The sequence below is a fragment of the Sander lucioperca genome, chromosome 1, assembly GCF_008315115.2.
Source record: "Sander lucioperca isolate FBNREF2018 chromosome 1, SLUC_FBN_1.2, whole genome shotgun sequence".
NCBI lineage: Eukaryota > Metazoa > Chordata > Actinopteri > Perciformes > Percidae > Sander > Sander lucioperca.
In genome coordinates, this window is record NC_050173.1 from 30,450,587 (window position 1) to 30,469,357 (window position 18,771).

Consider the following 18,771-nt stretch of genomic DNA (forward strand, 5'->3'; position numbering starts at 1 on the left):
GTACATTTCATGCATTACTGTAATTTGACTTCCTATGTGTATTTTCAACCAGTACCTCACATGTCTGTCTGCCTCCATCCCTCTGCACCCCCGCACATCATCCATCTCCCTCTGCATCTCTCATTCTTTGCACTTGTATCAGGACTTCCTGTATTTTTCCACCTTGCTTTCTCTGCGTTCAGCGTCGTGTTTTTCTAATAACTCCAGCCACGGTGTCCTCCCTGCTTTTGTAGCAGCAGCTGTGTTGAAGCAGGTACTGGACGCTATCTGGCCTGCAAGTGTGTTTTGTTAGATGGTATCAGCAGCCCTGTTTGTGTGTGTGTGTGTGTGTGTGTGTGTGTGTGTGTGTGTGTGTGTGTGTGTGTGTGTGTGTGTGTGTGTGTGTGTGTGTGTGTGTGTGTGTGAGAGAGAGAGAGACAGAGATAAAAGACTGAAAGAGAAAGAGAAAGACTGATTATAATGTGCGCAGTGTAAAGAAGAATCATGTGTGTTTGCTGGTGACAGGAAAGTGAGTGTTTTTTAACATCTCTTGTGAATACAAAGAACGTTTTATTTTATTTCACAAGACAAGCAAACAGTGTTATCTGCAACAGAAACATGGATCCACAGGCCTTGTCTGTCTCAGTCCACTGAAGGACATCAACCTTGATAAAAGATTTACAGCTCTTGTTACTACATGGGAAACATTATCTGCAAAGTCAGTGGGTTGAGAATTTAGTGTGAACACCACAGATTTTATGAAGAAGTGTAATTCCCCTCATTTGTAAAAAGAAAAGAAAAAATATCAATTCAAATGTTTTGCTCTATTGACATGACCATAATTAAGTCTAGCTTTGCCAAAGTTTGCTGTACACATGGTTTTACATGAATACGCTAACATACACTATACTACATGATTTAAAGCTTCTCATTAACAAGGCTAACAGTCACAGTCATGCTAGCAGCTCTGTGAGCTAAATGCTAATGTCAGCATGCTACTGTAACATGCTCACCATGACAATGCTAAGAGCCAATGTTTAGCAGGTATGATGTTTATCATGTTCACAATCATAATTTAGTGTGTGAGCTGTGTGGATTATAGTGTGGTATAAAAGGTGAAGGAGCGTAGATGAGGGGTGGTGCAGGGCATAGTGGGAAGGTGGAGCTTTTTTGTGGTTGGGGGCCTAGCAGGTAAATAGGCGAGGGCATAGTTGTGGTCTGGGCGTGCTCGATCCTGTCAGGGGGAGGATGCGGGTACCAGTAGAAGTGAGAGGAGATCAGAGAGCCTGCTGAATGTTATCTCTCTGTCCGTACCATACCTGCAGGTCGACTCACCTGAGGCAGCAGCCAATTAAGTCCTCTGTATGTCTGTCTCCTCCTCAGTTCACCTACATCAGCATAAACATAATGACACGTCATGTTTTGCTTGCAGCAGGCATCCATCTGAAGTGACCAATTGATCTTTTGATTCCTTTTTATGATTCTATAAGTGCACTTATATGTTCCTCTCTTAATAATTTAGGTTAAGAGCGCATTCTTCTTTCCTCTGTGATTCTGATGTTTGTGCCACCATTAGGCTCCAACATGCTCAAAATGATCTTGTAGGAGGATGCTCAAATATATCTCCTGAGTAAAGTAAATCCTGATTGGCTAAAATAATGTAATGCATGCCTGTCAGATTAAAGAAATTATGTAGCCTTTCATTACTATTTGCATATTTTATTCATAGCCATAGTCATGTGGTAATTTTTATAAGGATAATAAATCAAAGGGTAAATTTTTATGTGTTACTGGAGTCAAATTCCTTGTATGTTGAAACATGTATATGTGGCAAATAAACTTCTGATTCTACATCCAGTGGAAGATATTTCACCTCCCAGTTCAAGATATTTATTCGTACCTATTTAAACAATGTACAACTTCTAGTGTTGCTGACTTGTGCTTGCCTAATGTCTATTACCACTTTGTTCTTTGAGTTTTTTTTGGATCCAGGGCCTGAGCCCAAAGCTTCAGGTGGCAATTCACTGTTTGGCAACTTATTTATAGTTATTGTAACTTTGTTTGGGAATACAGGAATACCAGGCGGGTTATGACCTTAAGACCCTGTATCAAAATCTAGTTTAAGACCTTCATTATTTCAGTTCATACTTTGCTTCCATAAGGTATATAGTATATATTGTTTAATCAAATTACCACACACCTGAGGTTATGTCATTTTTCCACACCCTCTCTATGCACAACGCACAGGGATTGATGGAATGAGGGTATCTAAGAGCCTTGCTAATATTTTTTGTACTGGGGACCCGTGGAAGGTTAATCTGGCCATGGGGGTTTTTCATTGAAAAATGTAGCTATTTATTTGATTGGTAGGCTGGTAATAGTATGTCCCCTGTATTCTTTACATCAAGAACCACAATGGAGATACCTTTTAGACCTTATTGTGACATTTTGGAAGTGTTTGTGATTTACTGTCATCCTTCTCATAATGTCAAATAACCTAAATAATGTATTACTATTAAGGTATCCTATGCTATGGGACGAAACCATATAAAATAGGATGAAACCACACTATGAAACGGACTGCATAAAAGAATGAGGTGTGTGGCGCTCCCTGGTGGTGACGTGTTGAACATGCAGGGATTTTCCGCCCTGCTAAAGTAGACGTGGCAGTGACGTCAAGGCCGGAAACGACCGGAACTTTAACTCCTGGGTTGATTAGTTTTTACCAGAAACATCGAGGGCTCTCGGAATATGTTGTAATATCGATTGAAGTAAGTTAAAACTGATCGTTTTTTATCTTTTAAATAAGCTTAAACCTCACATCATTAGTTTAGGTCGAATTATACCAAGGTAAAGCAGGAGAGACCGTATTGAAAGCCCAGTTAGCTTTCTGAAGCTAATGTTAGCCGGTCAGGCCGTGATCAGCTGTGTGTCGTGATGGGCGGCCTTTACACACAGAGAGCTGGTCCAGATAATCATTGTTACCTAATGATATGTATATTTAGCTCGTCTATGGCTTTATGTGTGAGTTGTGGCAGTTATTTGTTATTTATTGTCTGGTTGTTGTGGTTTAGTCGGTCTCTTAGTCGTGCTGTTAGCTAACGATACTGACTTTTTTTTTTTTACTGACGTTACCTAACCTCAAATTGTTTGTTTGTTTATCTGTTAAATGTCAGCTTACATGTTGTTTTGACACGTCTTCTTTTTCGGTTATCGCAGACGTGCGTACATATGTCCATGAAGGATACCCAACCTTGTATTTGAGTTTCCGCACACCGGGAGATCTTCCTATTAATCCATCACACAGAGCAGAGGTAAAGACCCGGCAGTCCCAGGTGGTTTCTGGTCTACAGCGGGCTGGTGACCCTTTACCGGCGGCAAGATGACGTGCCGTGACCGGACCGTCGAGTTCCAGTCAGCCTGTAAATCTCTCCAGGGCAGGCCGGTATGTTGATATATCACAGCAACAATAACGGGATCACTTTATGTAAAACTAGTCATTTACATAAACCCCAAATGTAACATGTACATTCCAAGTGAACTGATGTGTTTTCACTGTAGTTTTTGGTAGCACAGTTGAATTTTGTTTTCGTTACTTTTGGTTTTGGTTCCTTACTTCTCTCTGTGTCTACTGTCTATGGTTCCACACAGGGTTGCAATAGTCTGATCAAATTTAGTTGTCAATGCAAAAAAAAAAAAAAAAATACATGGCATCCTCTTATTTGCAAATTTTTGGTGACATTAAGATTAAGACTTTATTGATCCCACAACGGGAAATTACATCTACATTTTTTTTTACTCTGTTAGCACAAATTAGTGTTCTTGTTGTCTTCATTCAGCAACATCGTGTTTTTTTTTTTCTTTTTCTTTTTTTAAAGATTATTTTTTTGGGCATTTTTAGGCCTTTATTGACAGGACAGCTGAAGAAATGAAAGGGGGAATGACATGCAGCAAAGGGCCGCAGGTCGGAGTCGAACCCTGGCCTGCTGTGTCGAGGAGTAAACCTCTATATATGGGCGCCCGCTCTACCAACTGAGCTATCCGGGCGTCCAACATGTGTTTTTTTATCTAAAAAATAAGGGTAATCTGCTATATGTCGTCTGCCAATGTATTGGCTGATTAGTTATCACAGAAATATTGATTTCAGTGTATGTGTCTACTGAGGTAAAACCAATTGCAGGACAGAAATGCCAAAGATACGTTTGAGGTAATTAAAAATGCTGTTTCAGTTACATGTATGTTTACTGGAGAACACTGACACGTTTATTTTAGGGAGCATTTAACTGTAAAATGTCCTGCTCAGTACATATTGTGATCATAGTTATTTAAAAGACAAATTAAAGGGGTAGCATATAAAAGCTTGTTTATGTTATCTCACACTCTCCACTTTCTACCTCTCCTGGCAGAATGGAGTCCAGCCCAGTAAACCAATTATTAGCGCTCTTAGGCAGCGCAGTGACTTCACAGTTATGGCCAAGTAAGTTGCTCATTCTCTGTTTTCTTATGTGTTTCAACAGCTCATGAATATATTTGCTGAATGTACTTGTTCTTTTATATATATGTTTTGTGTGTTGCATTTTTGTATTCACACATTATTCTCCTCCTCATACTTATTGCACGTGAAATACAATCTTATGAATAACTAATAATAACTAATAACTAATTCGGCAAGAAATTTTGACAGTGTGCCTACTACTTGGTGCACATCCCAATAACACCAGCCAACAGTAAACCTGCTGTTGGACATATCCTGAAAAGAGAGGACAACACAGCCTACAGTAAAGAGTCTCTATGATAGGAGGAGGAGTTTGTGTTTGATTATTCAGAATTTTCGAGAAACTCCATTCAAACTTTAAAATGTTCCACATCTTTCATACATTCAGGGTAGTATTCAACTTTCAAATCACATTAATATTTTTTAAAATATTGGACACTGTTTGAGGCTTTGAAAAAATGCCCTTCTGACATTTTTACATTAGTGTGTTTCGGATGGAATGTTCAGACTCAGAGTGCAGGATCCAACTGACTGAGTGAGGAGCAGCCAATGCAAATTTATTTTTACTTTGCTATGCCATCCACAATTTTAACTCCACATACATTCATTTTACATCAAAATGTAGGGAATGTTGTGCCCTTTCTAACAATGTACTTAGGGAAGCAAACAGACTTTCACATGAGGCACAGTGAGCTTCCAAGTGAAGCAGTGTCCACCAACTGCCACACTGCCTCCTGTATTAAATCATACAAGAAATACCAGGAGGAGAACAGAAACAGGTTCCTTTTTGGATAGCTACGTCCTCACATTTCTTACAAAACACACACCATTCTTGCACAGGCTGTTCAGCAGAGTGTCATATCTCTTACAGGATATGAGTTAGGGCTTTCGAGCTAGAAGGAGGACTATCATAGGTGCGCCGGGGGGTGTGTGTAAACAGCAAAATATTATTATCACCAGAGAATTCATTGATGTGGTTTTTATGTTTGTGGTGTCAAATATATGCGACACAGAGCAAGTAACAAAAAGGGAACCGTGTGTGTCCTTCCAGACATTTATTTTCATTGTTTCTATTGGTGGCAGTTATGAACAGAGCCAAAAGTTTAAGTCCGGTGAATATCATGGTTACCTGTCTGCGACCGGCACAAATTTTCCTACATTTTGACCTACAATGATGTATGAAGGGTGAACATTGTGGGGGAGAGAGCAATTTGTTTAGAACAATGTCAGAGGATCGTACAGCAGCTCCCCACTCTGTCCTTCACTCTAGCTCTAAAATTTGATTAGACAGTATCTGAGACAGGTAAAAAATGTATATTTAATGATTATTATACCAATAATGCCGATTGCTGCTATTGCAGCACATCGGCACACTGAATAAGATATGAATAATAATGAATAAGTGAATAATGCAATCTTAATTGCAGTTATATACATACTTAGAAATACAAATCCTGTTTATCGTCTTACCGTAAGTTAAATGAGAAGATTGCTATGAGCATGCATGTTTGGCTTTGCATAGTACAATGACTGTAAGCAGGGAGACACAGAGCACAGAGATAAATTGATATAATCTTACTTCCAGTAACAATGCAAATGAGAAAATAAAGAAATTAAATGAAGCGTATTTCCACCCCTTGCTGGAGTACTCTTATTAGTATGTGCATGACAAAGAAAGCTACATTTTCTTTTTTTGCCTCGTAGGAGAATTGGAAAAGACTTGAGCAATACATTTGCCAAACTGGAAAAGCTCACCATTTGTAAGTGTTCCTTTTTAATGTTATTTTAGAATTATTTAAATTGCTGTACAAAATATTTTGTTTGTGTGCCATATCGTTCAAAGTGCTGATTCTACATGCTTTCGTTTTGATGTTTTAGTGGCAAAAAGAAAATCTCTATTTGACGACAAGGCAGTGGAGATCGAGGAGCTAACGTACATCATTAAACAAGTGCGTTGAATTGTTAACATTCAATGAAATGTGGTTTTGCAAACATGTACATTATTTATGAAAAGAGCAGCTATATATAATCCTGTAATATCTTGTAAAACTACACACCCTGGTTTCTACCTCTTCTGTGTTTGTTTTTAGGACATCAACAGTCTAAACAAACAGATAGCACAGCTACAGGACTTGGTGAGGTCCCGCGGAGCTCCGGGTGGCCGACACATCCAAACCCACTCTAACACTATAGTGGTGTCATTACAGGTACAGTCACTAAAGTCCAATTAAGACTATATTGTGCATTGAGTCCAAGTGAATGGGACTACTTAAATCCTGGTAAATGTTCCTTTCATGGCTAATGTTTTTGTTTTTTATTTAAAATATTCTTTATTAACATTTTTATATTGTTTTCTTGAACATTTTAATCATGTTGTGCTTTTGTTCATGCACAGCAAAATAGAGGAAAGCATATTTTAACATTATGAATAATTTTATTTTCATCAAAATAGTATTGTATTTGATCTTATATATACTGGCATCAGAAAATGTTTGTAGAATGCTTGTTCACACATTGGTGAATAAATGTACACAACAGAATTTAGATCCACTTTGTTTAACTTTGCCGTGTCTTTTGTTGTCCACAGTCCAAACTGGCTTCAATGTCCAATGACTTCAAATCAGTCCTAGAAGTCAGAACAGAGGTTAGAAGTGTTTACTTTTATCATTCAAAGGCAGAAATACGCAAGAGTTTTGAATCGGGCTCAGGTTTCTCCTGCATCATTTGTCACCTTTTCCTGCAGAACCTGAAGCAGCAGCGCAGCAGGAGAGAGCAGTTCTCCCAGCCCCCTGTCTCGTCTTCTCCTCTGATGGCCAACAACTTCAGTAAGTTTATCCACATGTTAGCTTCACACTTATAGTCCCTCACTATGACTTTTACAATAGTCTCGCATTAAAGTAATGGCCCCAACAGGTAAACACAGCATGCTGCTGTAGCTTCATGAGGGTGTGTTCTCTCTATACTGATTATTGTTAGTGGGTAAAGTTTAGCCTCTGCCACATTTTGTGCTGATTAAACTCTTCGCACAGTTTTGCTTCGTCAGTACCAACAAGCAACAGTATTGTATTCAAATCGCATCACAAAAATAATCTCTTGTAGCATGGACAAACAAGGGTGAAAGGTTAAACGTAAATTTTCTAAAATATCATTCTGGTTTTCTACAAACTGGTGTAATGATAACATGCAGCACAAAGTCATCTGCGTTCCTCTAAAAATGTTTCCCATCTTTTGAAATCAACCTAAAACAGTTCCTCCTGTTCATCTACATCAACATCATGAAATTTGGGCTGGCAGTTTCAGAAAATTTAATAGAGTGAACACACCTTTATTGTTTATTTGTTATGGCTTTGAGGCAACATTCGACTTGTCTGGCTCCTGCTCAGTTTACCAATTTGCTAAACAAAAAGCTAAAAGTTTCCCTCAGATGCTTCCTGTGTGGGCATTTACACTGCCAGTATAATGTTTATGAACAGCCTATAAATATATTATATTATATTTTGGTAAAACTCAGTGTGCTCACTGTTATTCTACAATAAAATATAGATAACATAGTGATATCTGAATTAAAAATCTTTGTAATATCTTATTTCATTGGATGGAAGTAACCTGTATCTAATTAAAAACGAGTTTGATTATTATGGCTGCAATTGAACGCTGTAGCAGACAACATAGAGTATAATTGTCTAGGCGTAACTGGTTGGCCTGTCCAGTGTGCTGGGTACTTTTTAATAGAAAGTTTAACATCTTTGGAACACTCGTGAAGGAAAATTTGCTCATAATAAAGAAAAGATGAGCAAATAACATTTTATTACAGTAAAATTACCAGTTCTGTGTTATATACCTGTTTAGAGTTTCAAATTTGAGGTTATTTACAATGAGCAACTTGGTTGAAATTTAGCCACAAATGCCATAGATGTACAGAAACATTTTGACTGGCAGTGTACTTTTCAAACAGCTGTTGTGATAGGGAACTGCTCAAAGTCCATGTGAATGATTATTGCTGTATTTGGTCATCTATAATGCAAAAATTAAAAAATATTTTAGGGAGCCGAAAAAAAGGGGCCCAGGAGCCGCATGCAGCTCGCGAGCCGCGCAATGGTTACCAGGGCAATACAACCTCAAATTTAAAAGGTATTTCCCTGGAACGTCTGACTCTCCCAGCGGGTATAACTAGCTACTGTATGTGCCTGCTGTTCTTTCTGTTTTTCCCCTCTACCATTGAGGATTTCTGTCTGATGATGTTGAACATGCGTTTGTGTTTTTCTTGCTGTCTCCCTTCAGAGAGCTCGGTCCTGATGCAGGATGAGTCCAGGAGTATGGGGGATGTAGCCATCGATATGGACTCTCAGACCAATCCCTTGCAACTCCAGCTTATTGATGAGCAGGTAGACTATCTGTGTTTATTTGTCAAAGTCTGGCAGATGGAGAGGAATGTGTGCGTCGCATTTGCTAGCACGGGAAAAATTGTTATTGTTCATTTTTAAACTAGTTGATGTGCAGTGTTATTTTTTGTCACTATAAGTAGGACATTTATCCACCTTAAACTTTGTCGAAATATTGGACTCAAATCATATGCATTTACGTGCTTTAATGTGGCCCTTTTTGAAATCTTGCTGGCTGTGCCGTTACAGGACTCATACATCCAAAGCCGTGCAGACACCATGCAGAACATTGAAAGCACCATTGTGGAACTGGGCTCTATATTCCAGCAGCTGGCACACATGGTCAAGGAGCAAGAGGAGACCATCCAGAGGTAAGATGGAGATAGAAATGGAGACAGGGTTGAGAAAAATAAATCAATCAGAAACAAAGGAAATCAAATAACTTGAGAAGATTAATATCACTCTCATGTCTGTAAGGTAAATATGAAGCTCAAGACAGGTTAGTTTGAATTAACATGAAGACTGGAAACGGTGGGAAACTGCTAGGGCTGGGACGGTATGGATTTTTTCTTACCGCGGTTGAAAAGCAAGAAATTCCCGCAGTTGTGGTATACCGCAACCCCCTTACTAGAGTAGCGTAAGTTAGAGCGAGGATGGCAGGGGGCCTTAAGGGAGTGATGTCAGTGCCCGTGTGGTCGCGCAAGGAGAGTAGCGTATGAGTGCCGCTGTGAGGAAAAGCGAGAGGAAAAAGAGTTAGCAAAGTTGATGTAAAGTGAGTTAAAAGTGAACAATAAAACAACAAGCTAGAGCTTCTCGAGACACGGTGGCTTTATCTATTGTCAATACTGCCGGTAAAGTAAATGGCGTTACTGTGCCGTTTTACCGGGATAAAGCTATAAACAGATGGAAACTCCGTTAGCTGCTAGGCTAAAGTGCAATGGTTAACACTGCAGCTGTAATGCTAATGTGTCTATCTCAGCTGAGAACGGAGAAATGTCTTTGCCTTTCCTCCCGTGTGACATTTCTCCGATACAAGACATTACACAGGTAGGCTACTCTCGCATATAGGCCTAATAGTCAACACGAATGGAATGTTATGTGTCATGGAACATTGCGCTCCCCAACTCGCGAAAGGTCGGATTTGCTTCATCTTTTGATGATAAGTTTTGTTTAGAAAACCTTGAATCCATGTAAGACACAATGTCATCAGACACAATCCATGTAATTAGAATCAATGAATCCATGTCATTGGACACAACGTGCACACGTGCAGGCCAATGTTTTTTTGCGGTGATGACGGTGACGAGCTCAGACCCGCGATAGGTGTCACGTGACCGCGGTAATGCGGTAACCGCCCCAGCCCTAGAAACTGCTAACCTGGCTCTGTCCAAGGCTATAAGAAATCTCCCTACCAACTCTAAAGCTCATTAATTAACACGTGATATATAGTTTGTTTAATACGATTAATACATTGTCTGTAGCTTCATATTTACCGTACAGACATGACAGTGGCATCGATCTTCTCGTCTGACTCTCAGCAAGCAAGCGAACTAGCGATTTCCCCAAAATGTTGAACTATTCTTTTAATAAAAACAAGCAATAGGAACTATGAAACTGGGAGTAAAGAAGGCAAAGGCTGCTAGAATTTGGGTGATGACTATTTTAAATGATTTCATGCAGAATTTGGGTGTTTGTAATCAGTTTGTATTGTTATCTTTTCATTTTTCTAAAATATAAAAACATTGAATCACATACACAGGTACATAATTAGTCTCTGAATTAGGAGTCCTGTCTCACTGAACTGCCTGTCGTGCTTCTCTCACAGGATCGACGCTAATGTGGAGGACACCCAGCTGAACGTGGAGGCCGCCCACACAGAGATCCTCAAATACTTTCAGTCCGTCTCCTCCAACCGCTGGCTGATGATCAAGATCTTTCTTGTCCTCGTCGTCTTCTTTATCATCTTTGTTGTCTTCTTTGCTTAAAGAAAAGAGGAGCAGCTGAGAGAAGGGGAAGAGCACATTGAATGAGGGGAAGTGAAACTAAAGCTGGACTGAGACGACATGTCCTGACGACATATTTGAAGGGCAGACTTCTCTATCAAAGTGACAGTTTGATAAAGGCTTGGGAGACGCTCGGACTAATAAAGACATTTCCATTAATACAAACTTTCCGGTTATTCCCAAGCTACAGACTCTTAATTAGACAATTCAGTGAAGAATGAAGATGTCGAACTTTGTCCAAATGAAAGAATAAATTATCTTAAATCCCCACTTTGTATAGAAATGGAGCAAAAACTGCTCAGTATTGTACTTTGACCAATTATTCATAAACATTTAATCAAAATGGCTATAATTTAATGGTTTGATTCTGCAAACTCTTTAATTTTGTTTTTCTTGTTCATCCCACGTCATACATTAATATTATTTCAAAGCCAAACAGAACTGGAGTTTATTGTCAGATAATTTTGCTTCTTAGTTTACTTACCTTTTATTGAAGAGCATGACTGTTTATCAACAATTCATCACTTGCATTTTTTTTTATTAAGTTTTATTTGCCAAATGGGTACTTATATAGAACTGTGATACAATAAGAAGACACTCACTGTGGTCTAGGATGTCCTGTCCTGAAGGCACAAGAAGTTACAGCTTAATGGACTGTTTGGATTGGTGTCATTCAGAAAAACGCTGTACGAAATGTTGATGCTAAGTGATGTAACAACACTAAATGAAATGGTTTGGGTTGTTAGCCGTTAGGCAGGTTAAATAGTTGAAAAAGTGTAAACCTTGCACCATCAGTGCTGCAGAGAGACTTCAGCATATACTGCAAGTCAAGTATCTGAAGGACCCAGGTTTGACATCAGTGCTTATGAAGGGGTTAGACTGGTTGTGAAGGCCCACTAATGAAGTGACTCAATCAGCCAGATTCCCTGGAAGTGTCTGGTTGAATGTTGCTGTTGTAGTCGCTTCCCCTCTTAAGCTATCTAAACGTATCGGATGTTATTTAAATGACCACCGCTTTTTAAAAAAGAAAACTCTTCCTATTTTTTCCCTGTCTGTTCTTTTTTAGCCAAATGCCTTGACTTCAATGTATAAAGTGCAAATAGTGATAATGATGTATTGATAAGAAAGTGCATATTAATAAAATGATAATGGGGTGCTAGCATTCATGGCTGAGATTTTCTTAGGTTAAGCGGATTACTCAGGAGCAGTGGTATAATTAGCAATGCTGGGAGGCTAAGACTAGCTAACAGAGGTGCTAAGCAGGTGCTCTACCTGCTTTACACCAGAAAGACATGTATTTTTCTACAGGCCTCAGACAATAGTGATGAAGGTCCATTTATCTTTTGATTCCTTTTGTAGAAAGGTTTCAAGGCTACTAGACTTAAAAATGTACACATGGCAGACATAAATGGGCAAAAATACAAGAGTCACATTTAGTCAACTGTATATTTAAACCAAAAAACAGACATCTTAGTGGGGGGAAAACACATCTTAATTGCATAGAAGTAATGACAACATCATATATTTCTTTCCCCAAATACATATATTCACAATAAAAAAGAAGATTACAGATAACTGTAGTTATTTCCTGCTTGCAAGGATTTGCTTAATGGTTACATGTCATTTAGCTGACACTTTTATCCAAAGCGACTTCCAATTAAGTGCTTTAAACCTTGAAGGTACAAACACTATGAGAGCACCCGCTAACTGAGCAGGTGATCTGGAGCCAAACTGTGACTGCTGAATATACAGATACGTGGCCTTGGCTATACTTCCCTCCCATCTACTGCAGAAAACAGCTGTCCTGTCTGTTGCATAACATGTTTTTAAAGGGACCATCATGAGACCGAGCTGTTGTTTAGAGAGCCCTTGCATCAGCTGTTTGTTTTTAAGGAGAAGCATGTGTAGGTTAGCAATGCAGACAATTTTACTCAAACAAAACCCCATGCAGCACATTTTAGTTGCTCTATATCTACATATAAACAACTACTGGGGGTGGATTGCCATGACATTTTCTACAGACATTAATGGTCCCCAGACGATGAACCTTAATGACTTTGGTTATCCTCTCACATTTCCTGTAGTACCATCAGGAAGTTGACATTTGTGGTTTTGAGTGAGATGATTCGATAAATATTGAAAGGCTTTACATGAAATTTGGTATAGATATTCATATCCCCAAATGATGAATTGTAATCCCTTTGGTCATCCTCTGACTATTCATCTCGCACGGTCATCGGGTAAAAAAAATAATATGTCCAATAATTTGCTTTATGAGCAAATACCTACAAAACTATAGACATTCCCTTTAACCTCAGCTGTAGGCCTACTTTGTGTTTAGTGCTAATTAGCAAATGTTAGCACATGCTAAACTAAGATGGTGAACATGGTAAATACTATGCCAGCCAAACATCACCATGTTAGCATGCAGACGTTGGCATTTAGCTCAAATTACCACTCTCCCTGTCCCAAGTACAGCCTCACAGAGCTGCTAGCATGGCTGCAGTATTGTTTTATCAAGTTTGTACCTGACAACACATCTAAATGCTAACCACATGCTTCAGAATCCTAAAACAAAAACAGCAATGCTTTTGGGATGAACTAAAGACTTCAAGTTTGAAGGAGGCCAAATGATGATTTTTTCCCCCCCAAATCTATAGCCTACTGTCCCTTTTTTCACTGAATGCTACCGTCCCTCCTTCCTCAACATTCCAGGTTTTTCTCCCTCCCCATATTTACAGTATTTTGACCTATCTCTCTACTTTCCCTCACTGTCTTACTCCTCATTTTCTCTCCCTACGAGAACATACAGATACAGATCTTTTCCCTCCCACCATCCTGTTTGCATTGTCTCTCCTCTGACTCTCTCACCCCTGGGAACTCTGCTCCATAGGGGTGATTTCTGGCATGCTCCTGCTCCTTCCCATCCTCGCCCTGGCCTTGATGGCCTCCTCCTCCCCTTCTCCATCCTCCTCCTCGTCGAACCAATCCACCTGCTGCTCCAGATTCCCCCTGGAGCCTCTTATGCTGCTGCCCTTGAAGAACTGACCCGTGCAGAACTTAGTGCGGAAAGTAACAAAAGAGAGGCTCTTGCTGCGCTGCTGCTTATCAAATATGGCGTCCTGCATCGGCACATCTTCATTTTCGTTCACCTCGTCCAGGCATTCGCGTAGCATTGAGCGAAACAGCCGGGGAACCTCATGAACCTCAGGCTCCATCTGTGACACCAGCCTCCTGAACCTGCAGGAGAAAGAATAACTGTGATTATTAGGAACAGTCTGATACAAAATAACACACTTATTTACAGAGTACTTTACAGTTGAGATAAAACAAAACAGAAGCAAGGTCAGGCAAGCAAAAATAAGGGCAGATGTAGCCAGAGTGCCACCGCCACCAAGTGGGCAGTGCAGTCTTTTAAAAGTGGTCCAGAAAACCCCGCTACACCCCTGGTAGGATATGAACCCTGATTACACAGGTGCTGGAAGGTGACGGATTACATAAAACCAGCATAATATTAAATAATTGAAAATGTAAACACTGAACTAATTGATTTGCGGACTTATCCTTTCAGTTTCAGACCTTTGTAATACAAAAGCAGCGAAAAGTTGTGAGCAGGAGTCTTAAACAGAACAGTGTTTGAGCACAGTTTAGGTTCTCTGGTTGGGTTATCATGGGCATTTGTATGCCATGCATGTAGTCTCTTAGACAACTACTTTCCAAGTTATAGTTAAGGGTGTTACAGGCATTAGACCCTGCAGCTTTCCTTCTGCCTGAATTTTGAATGTTGTCTCTGTAGCTCTCCATCTATAATGTCTCTGCGTGTCTCCGGCTCTACGTCCCACTCTTTGTTTCAGTCTGCCTCATACTTTCTCAGCTCTATTTCAGTAATAGTTATACCTCTCTTTCTTGTCTTGTATGTACAATATGTCTTTCTCTCTCTGTGTCTCCCTGTCTTTCTCACCTGACGATCAGAGGGCCACACTGTGCAGGAGGGATCTTGGCACAGAGATCCTGCAGTTCCAGCAGGTCGTTGGGTGTCAGCTCGTAGGGCTGTGGCATTGGGGCGGTGGCCAGCCAGCTGTAGTCAGCAGTGGAGGAGGAGCTGCGACGGCGGCGTTGACCCTCTGTTGCCCGCTCCAAACGGATGCGTTCTGTGCGCTTCACCATGGCTCCTAGCTCTAACATCAGAGTATTGGTTACCAACTCCTGAGAGGTGCGCTGGCCGGGCACTTTGGGCTCAAGGGAGAAAACTGCAGACCAAGGAAACATCTGGGAAAGTAGGACAGGATTTGTAGAAAGTCAAAGAAATCTTTTATTTTTTATTATCTGGATGTGGTGTTCACAAGAAAGCAAGTTCATATTTGAGGTTATAGTAATTACAACTGAAAAGAATGAAATGCCCGCAGTCTGCTAATACTCCCATACAAAGACAAACGTTGCAGCACAATAAATGTATGGGAGTATTAGCAGAGTGCGGGCATTTCATTCTTTTCAGTTGTATCCAGCCCTTTTTTGCCCTGCACCTCACCGGTGGGGATGTGCACACTACCACTACTGCTCTAGGTTATAGTAATTATTTTAGAATTATTTTGGAGAATAAAGACAAGGCAAAAGGTCAGAAAGACTTAGAGCCCATTAAATCTCACTTCAGCAGTCACTCTGTAGAAGAATATTTTACATTTTGGATGCAAATTATATTTGATGTAGGGACTTAATCAAAGCTACTGTAAATGTTTAGAGTATTTAAGCTTCCATACTCAGCAAGAAACCTCAGAAATACTATATAACCTTTATGCCAGATACATCTTATCAGTAAGGTCTGTTCAAGTAAAACATGACTCATATGTGAATGGCAAACAACTCATATTGCTGATCAATACAAACCATGTTTATTAAGAAAAATCTTATCACTTGTTATTCTCCTGCTCTAAACGCTCTCATAGAAGTTTAAATATTGTCTTACCGTCATTAAACTGGGTTTTCAAAGCTGCAGTGTATTGTTGTCAGACAGAAATCCACCTGTTTTCCGTAAAGTCTCTATTAGCTACCAGATGCACAGCAGGCCTCCATGGGCTTGTGGCATTCAAAAAAGGTTACAACGCCTCGGACTCCAGCTGGTGGCACACAGCTACCTGACTGCCTTGCTACCTTTGACGGTCCTTGGCAGACAGGGCTTGTGAGGAACCTGTGGACTGTGTGTGTGAGTTTGGGATTGAGAATAAATGTAATCCTGTATTAATAAAGTGCAAGTGACGAGAGGAGCTTACCTCACATGAGTGTGCACCTGGGTGAGGAGTGTGTGTTTGTGTAGGTGGGTTGTTTATATAATAGCATGGGTTTATTGGCTAATTAAGCTATTTTCATTTGACTTGATCTTTAACCACTTTTCTTTTGAATATGTTTCCCAGTTTTAAAGCTATAAATTAAAGCTGTAAAGAAGGTTTCAGCTCATACACACCATCATGCTGGACATTGTCTTGCTCAAAGGTACTTCCACAGTGTCTGACAGAGATATTCCTGGGCAGACATGACATTTTAAACAGCATACTTACAGGTTTCAAACTGTTAGACTACTGTCATTTCACCCAGCAGAGTCCTTCAAAATAACACAGTATGGTCTCCTAGTTCACAGACAATAATTCCTCAGGCACATCATTACCAGACTGTTATGGCCAAGATTATATAACTTCCCACTGGCTATCATATGGGTTTGTATGTAAGGTAACTACAGGCTAGTTCCTGGGTTTCCGCACCACTCAGCACTGAGCCACCAAATCCCAGATTACATTCAAATCCAATGCCTACCTGGAAGAGTGAGTGACTATAATGACTATTATAATCTAATTACAGTTGCTTACAGTGGTGTTGTTACTGCTGTAACTAAATAGGAACAGTAAGTGATCAACCAGTGTTTTCTGATTAATTGAATGTAATGGATGATTAAAATTACTAGAGTTCTGCACAGTAGCTACAATCATCAGAAAAAAAACACAATAAATGTCTCAAGGAGTATTTCCATGGTGGTCCTCCAACATCCAACAAACAACACAACACGAAAACATGACACCAGTCAAACACACATACAGAGTCGCTGAGCTTGCAAACCACCTTTCAAAGGCCACTTGATGTGATCCACTTTAGACTTGTAGAAACCTATTTCATTGTGCTGCAGCACGATAAAGAAATGTTTTATTGTTTTACTCTCTATCAGACCCTTAAAATGAAACTATATCATTTGTTGTACTGCCTCATGTGGAATAGCCGTTAGTGTCTTTTATCAGAGAAGTCTAGTTCTTTAAATACACTGGCACCGTTTTGTTTAACAAACATTTGTTGTTTTTTATATTGATTTTAGATGCAACATTTTACTGTAATAAAATTGACTACCTCCTTAACATTGAGCTTCATAAAGTTGGCAGATTCAACATGTGTAGGTGAATATATATATATATATATATATATATATATATATATATATATATATATATGGTATATATATATATATATGGTATATGAAAGTTTTAAAATTAACCTTATTATTTTTTTTTATTTTTTTTTGTTCTTCTTGTAACTTTCCGCACACCAGAAGGTGGCGCCATAGTCAAAGTGACCTGGAACCAGAGTTTCAGCAGGAATATTTACAGCTGACCTATCTAAGAATGTAGCTTTACTGGGTAATAAAATCCCTAGATTCACTTTAGAAAGAACCAGTCACCAGTCACCAGATACATATTGGTGCAACTCACACTAACATATGTTACACTGCATTCCTTTTACAAATAAAGAGGATAGCTTCTGTCTTTCTAAGGTGAATGGATGATATAGCCAACGTTTTCAGACCCTTAAGAAGAGATTGTTAGACTTAAGTTTTATCTTTTTGAGACATTAGTAAAGCACAATCATCTGGAAAAATGTCACTAGAGCAGGCTGTCTTAAAATAATTAATATACATTCAAAAGACAAGAGAACCCTGCGGGACTCCACACTCAATACTTGCATATGTTCAGATAATGTCCTGTTTACCGCAAGCACTTTGTCCTTGAAAAAACATTTAAAATTTACATTTTAATGAAGCACAAGGTGTAATGCTGGTGCTCCAGAACCATTTACTGACCAGAACCATACTATTTTGTTGTATTTTATGTACAATTTTGTGTACAGTACTTTTAAAATCATGTACCACATTTCTATTGGCAAAAGTGTTTCTGTCATTAGCACTTATCTTTTGGGGTTTTGGTAAGGGCAATCAAATTTTGTTTATGCCCCCAAAATCTCAATGGGATCAAAAACCAAGTCCAGTTTGTTTTAGAATGAACACTAGTTTAACTAAGTAATTAAAACCTGCTTTACTGGATGCAAATCTCATATTTCTGTGTGAAATGTGTCTTTGGATATGTAACCTGGTAGGAAAAATGCCACCTTTGGTGGAAACATGAAGGGATTACCTTGTTAACTCCTGGGAGAAATTAGCTGCTAGGTACTTATAAAGCCCCCTTTCCTCCCATTTGTGTCCACTCTCCAGCATTTAATAACTCAAAATTTGACGTGTGTTTATTTGATTAAGCATAACATGTATGCACAGTATCAGCAAAGGAAGTTTTTAAACTAGTTTTTCACTTCTTTCAATTTCTGGTAGCCTAATAAAGCAGACCTGCCTTATGTCAGTTCAAAAGTAGCGCCTATTTCCATATTACCAAAGAAAATTACAATAAATCAAATTACACTATCATAAAACGTGTATGAATCACTTTTTCCAGAGGACACCAAGGCTGAAAAAAATGATAAGTGGACCGAGTTAGGCTAATATTTTTTTTCTCATGACAGCAACTTTGCCAGCTCTGCCAAGTTGGAAATGTCGCCTTGTCTGAAACAAGGGAACGGAAATAGGCTAATGCCAATGCAGAGAGTAATC

The 18,771-nt window shown here is 39.3% G+C and overlaps 2 protein-coding genes across 3 annotated transcripts; one reads left to right on the plus strand and one right to left on the minus strand.

The window, feature by feature from the left end:
* The first annotated feature begins 2,617 nt into the window (after positions 1 to 2,617).
* On the plus strand, positions 2,618 to 12,023 carry stx5a (syntaxin 5A). Of its 2 annotated transcripts, XM_031303009.2 has the most exons (12): positions 2,618 to 2,750; positions 3,199 to 3,424; positions 4,386 to 4,456; positions 6,179 to 6,234; positions 6,353 to 6,423; positions 6,565 to 6,681; positions 7,062 to 7,118; positions 7,218 to 7,299; positions 8,519 to 8,605; positions 8,756 to 8,859; positions 9,106 to 9,227; positions 10,682 to 12,023. In XM_031303009.2, exons 2-12 carry the CDS (start codon positions 3,362 to 3,364, stop codon positions 10,839 to 10,841), a joined length of 990 nt encoding a protein of 329 aa, XP_031158869.1. In that variant the 5' UTR covers positions 2,618 to 2,750; positions 3,199 to 3,361; the 3' UTR covers positions 10,842 to 12,023. The 2 variants fall into 2 exon arrangements, with proteins under 2 accessions (XP_031158869.1, XP_031158871.1); XM_031303011.2 differs by lacking the exon at positions 8,519 to 8,605.
* A 161-nt stretch (positions 12,024 to 12,184) lies between these two features.
* Positions 12,185 to 16,089, minus strand: zgc:162144 (RD3 domain-containing protein). The gene is made up of 3 exons (XM_031303012.2): positions 15,823 to 16,089; positions 14,821 to 15,128; positions 12,185 to 14,099 (listed from the first exon to the last, which is right to left on the minus strand). Exons 1-3 carry the CDS (start codon positions 15,826 to 15,828, stop codon positions 13,727 to 13,729), a joined length of 687 nt encoding a protein of 228 aa, XP_031158872.1. The 5' UTR covers positions 15,829 to 16,089; the 3' UTR covers positions 12,185 to 13,726.
* Between the last annotated feature and the right edge of the window lie 2,682 nt (positions 16,090 to 18,771).

Coding starts and splice junctions, on each gene's coding strand:
- stx5a (XM_031303009.2), top strand. CDS start 3,362: ATGACGTGCCGTGACCGGACCGTCGAGTTCCAGTCAGCCTGTAAATCT. Junction 7,119..7,217: donor TCCTAGAAGTCAGAACAGAG/GTTAGAAGTGTT, acceptor CTTTTCCTGCAG/AACCTGAAGCAGCAGCGCAG. Junction 9,228..10,681: donor CAAGAGGAGACCATCCAGAG/GTAAGATGGAGA, acceptor CTTCTCTCACAG/GATCGACGCTAATGTGGAGG.
- zgc:162144 (XM_031303012.2), bottom strand. Junction 14,100..14,820: donor TGTGGCCCTCTGATCGTCAG/GTGAGAAAGACA, acceptor TTTCTCCTGCAG/GTTCAGGAGGCTGGTGTCAC.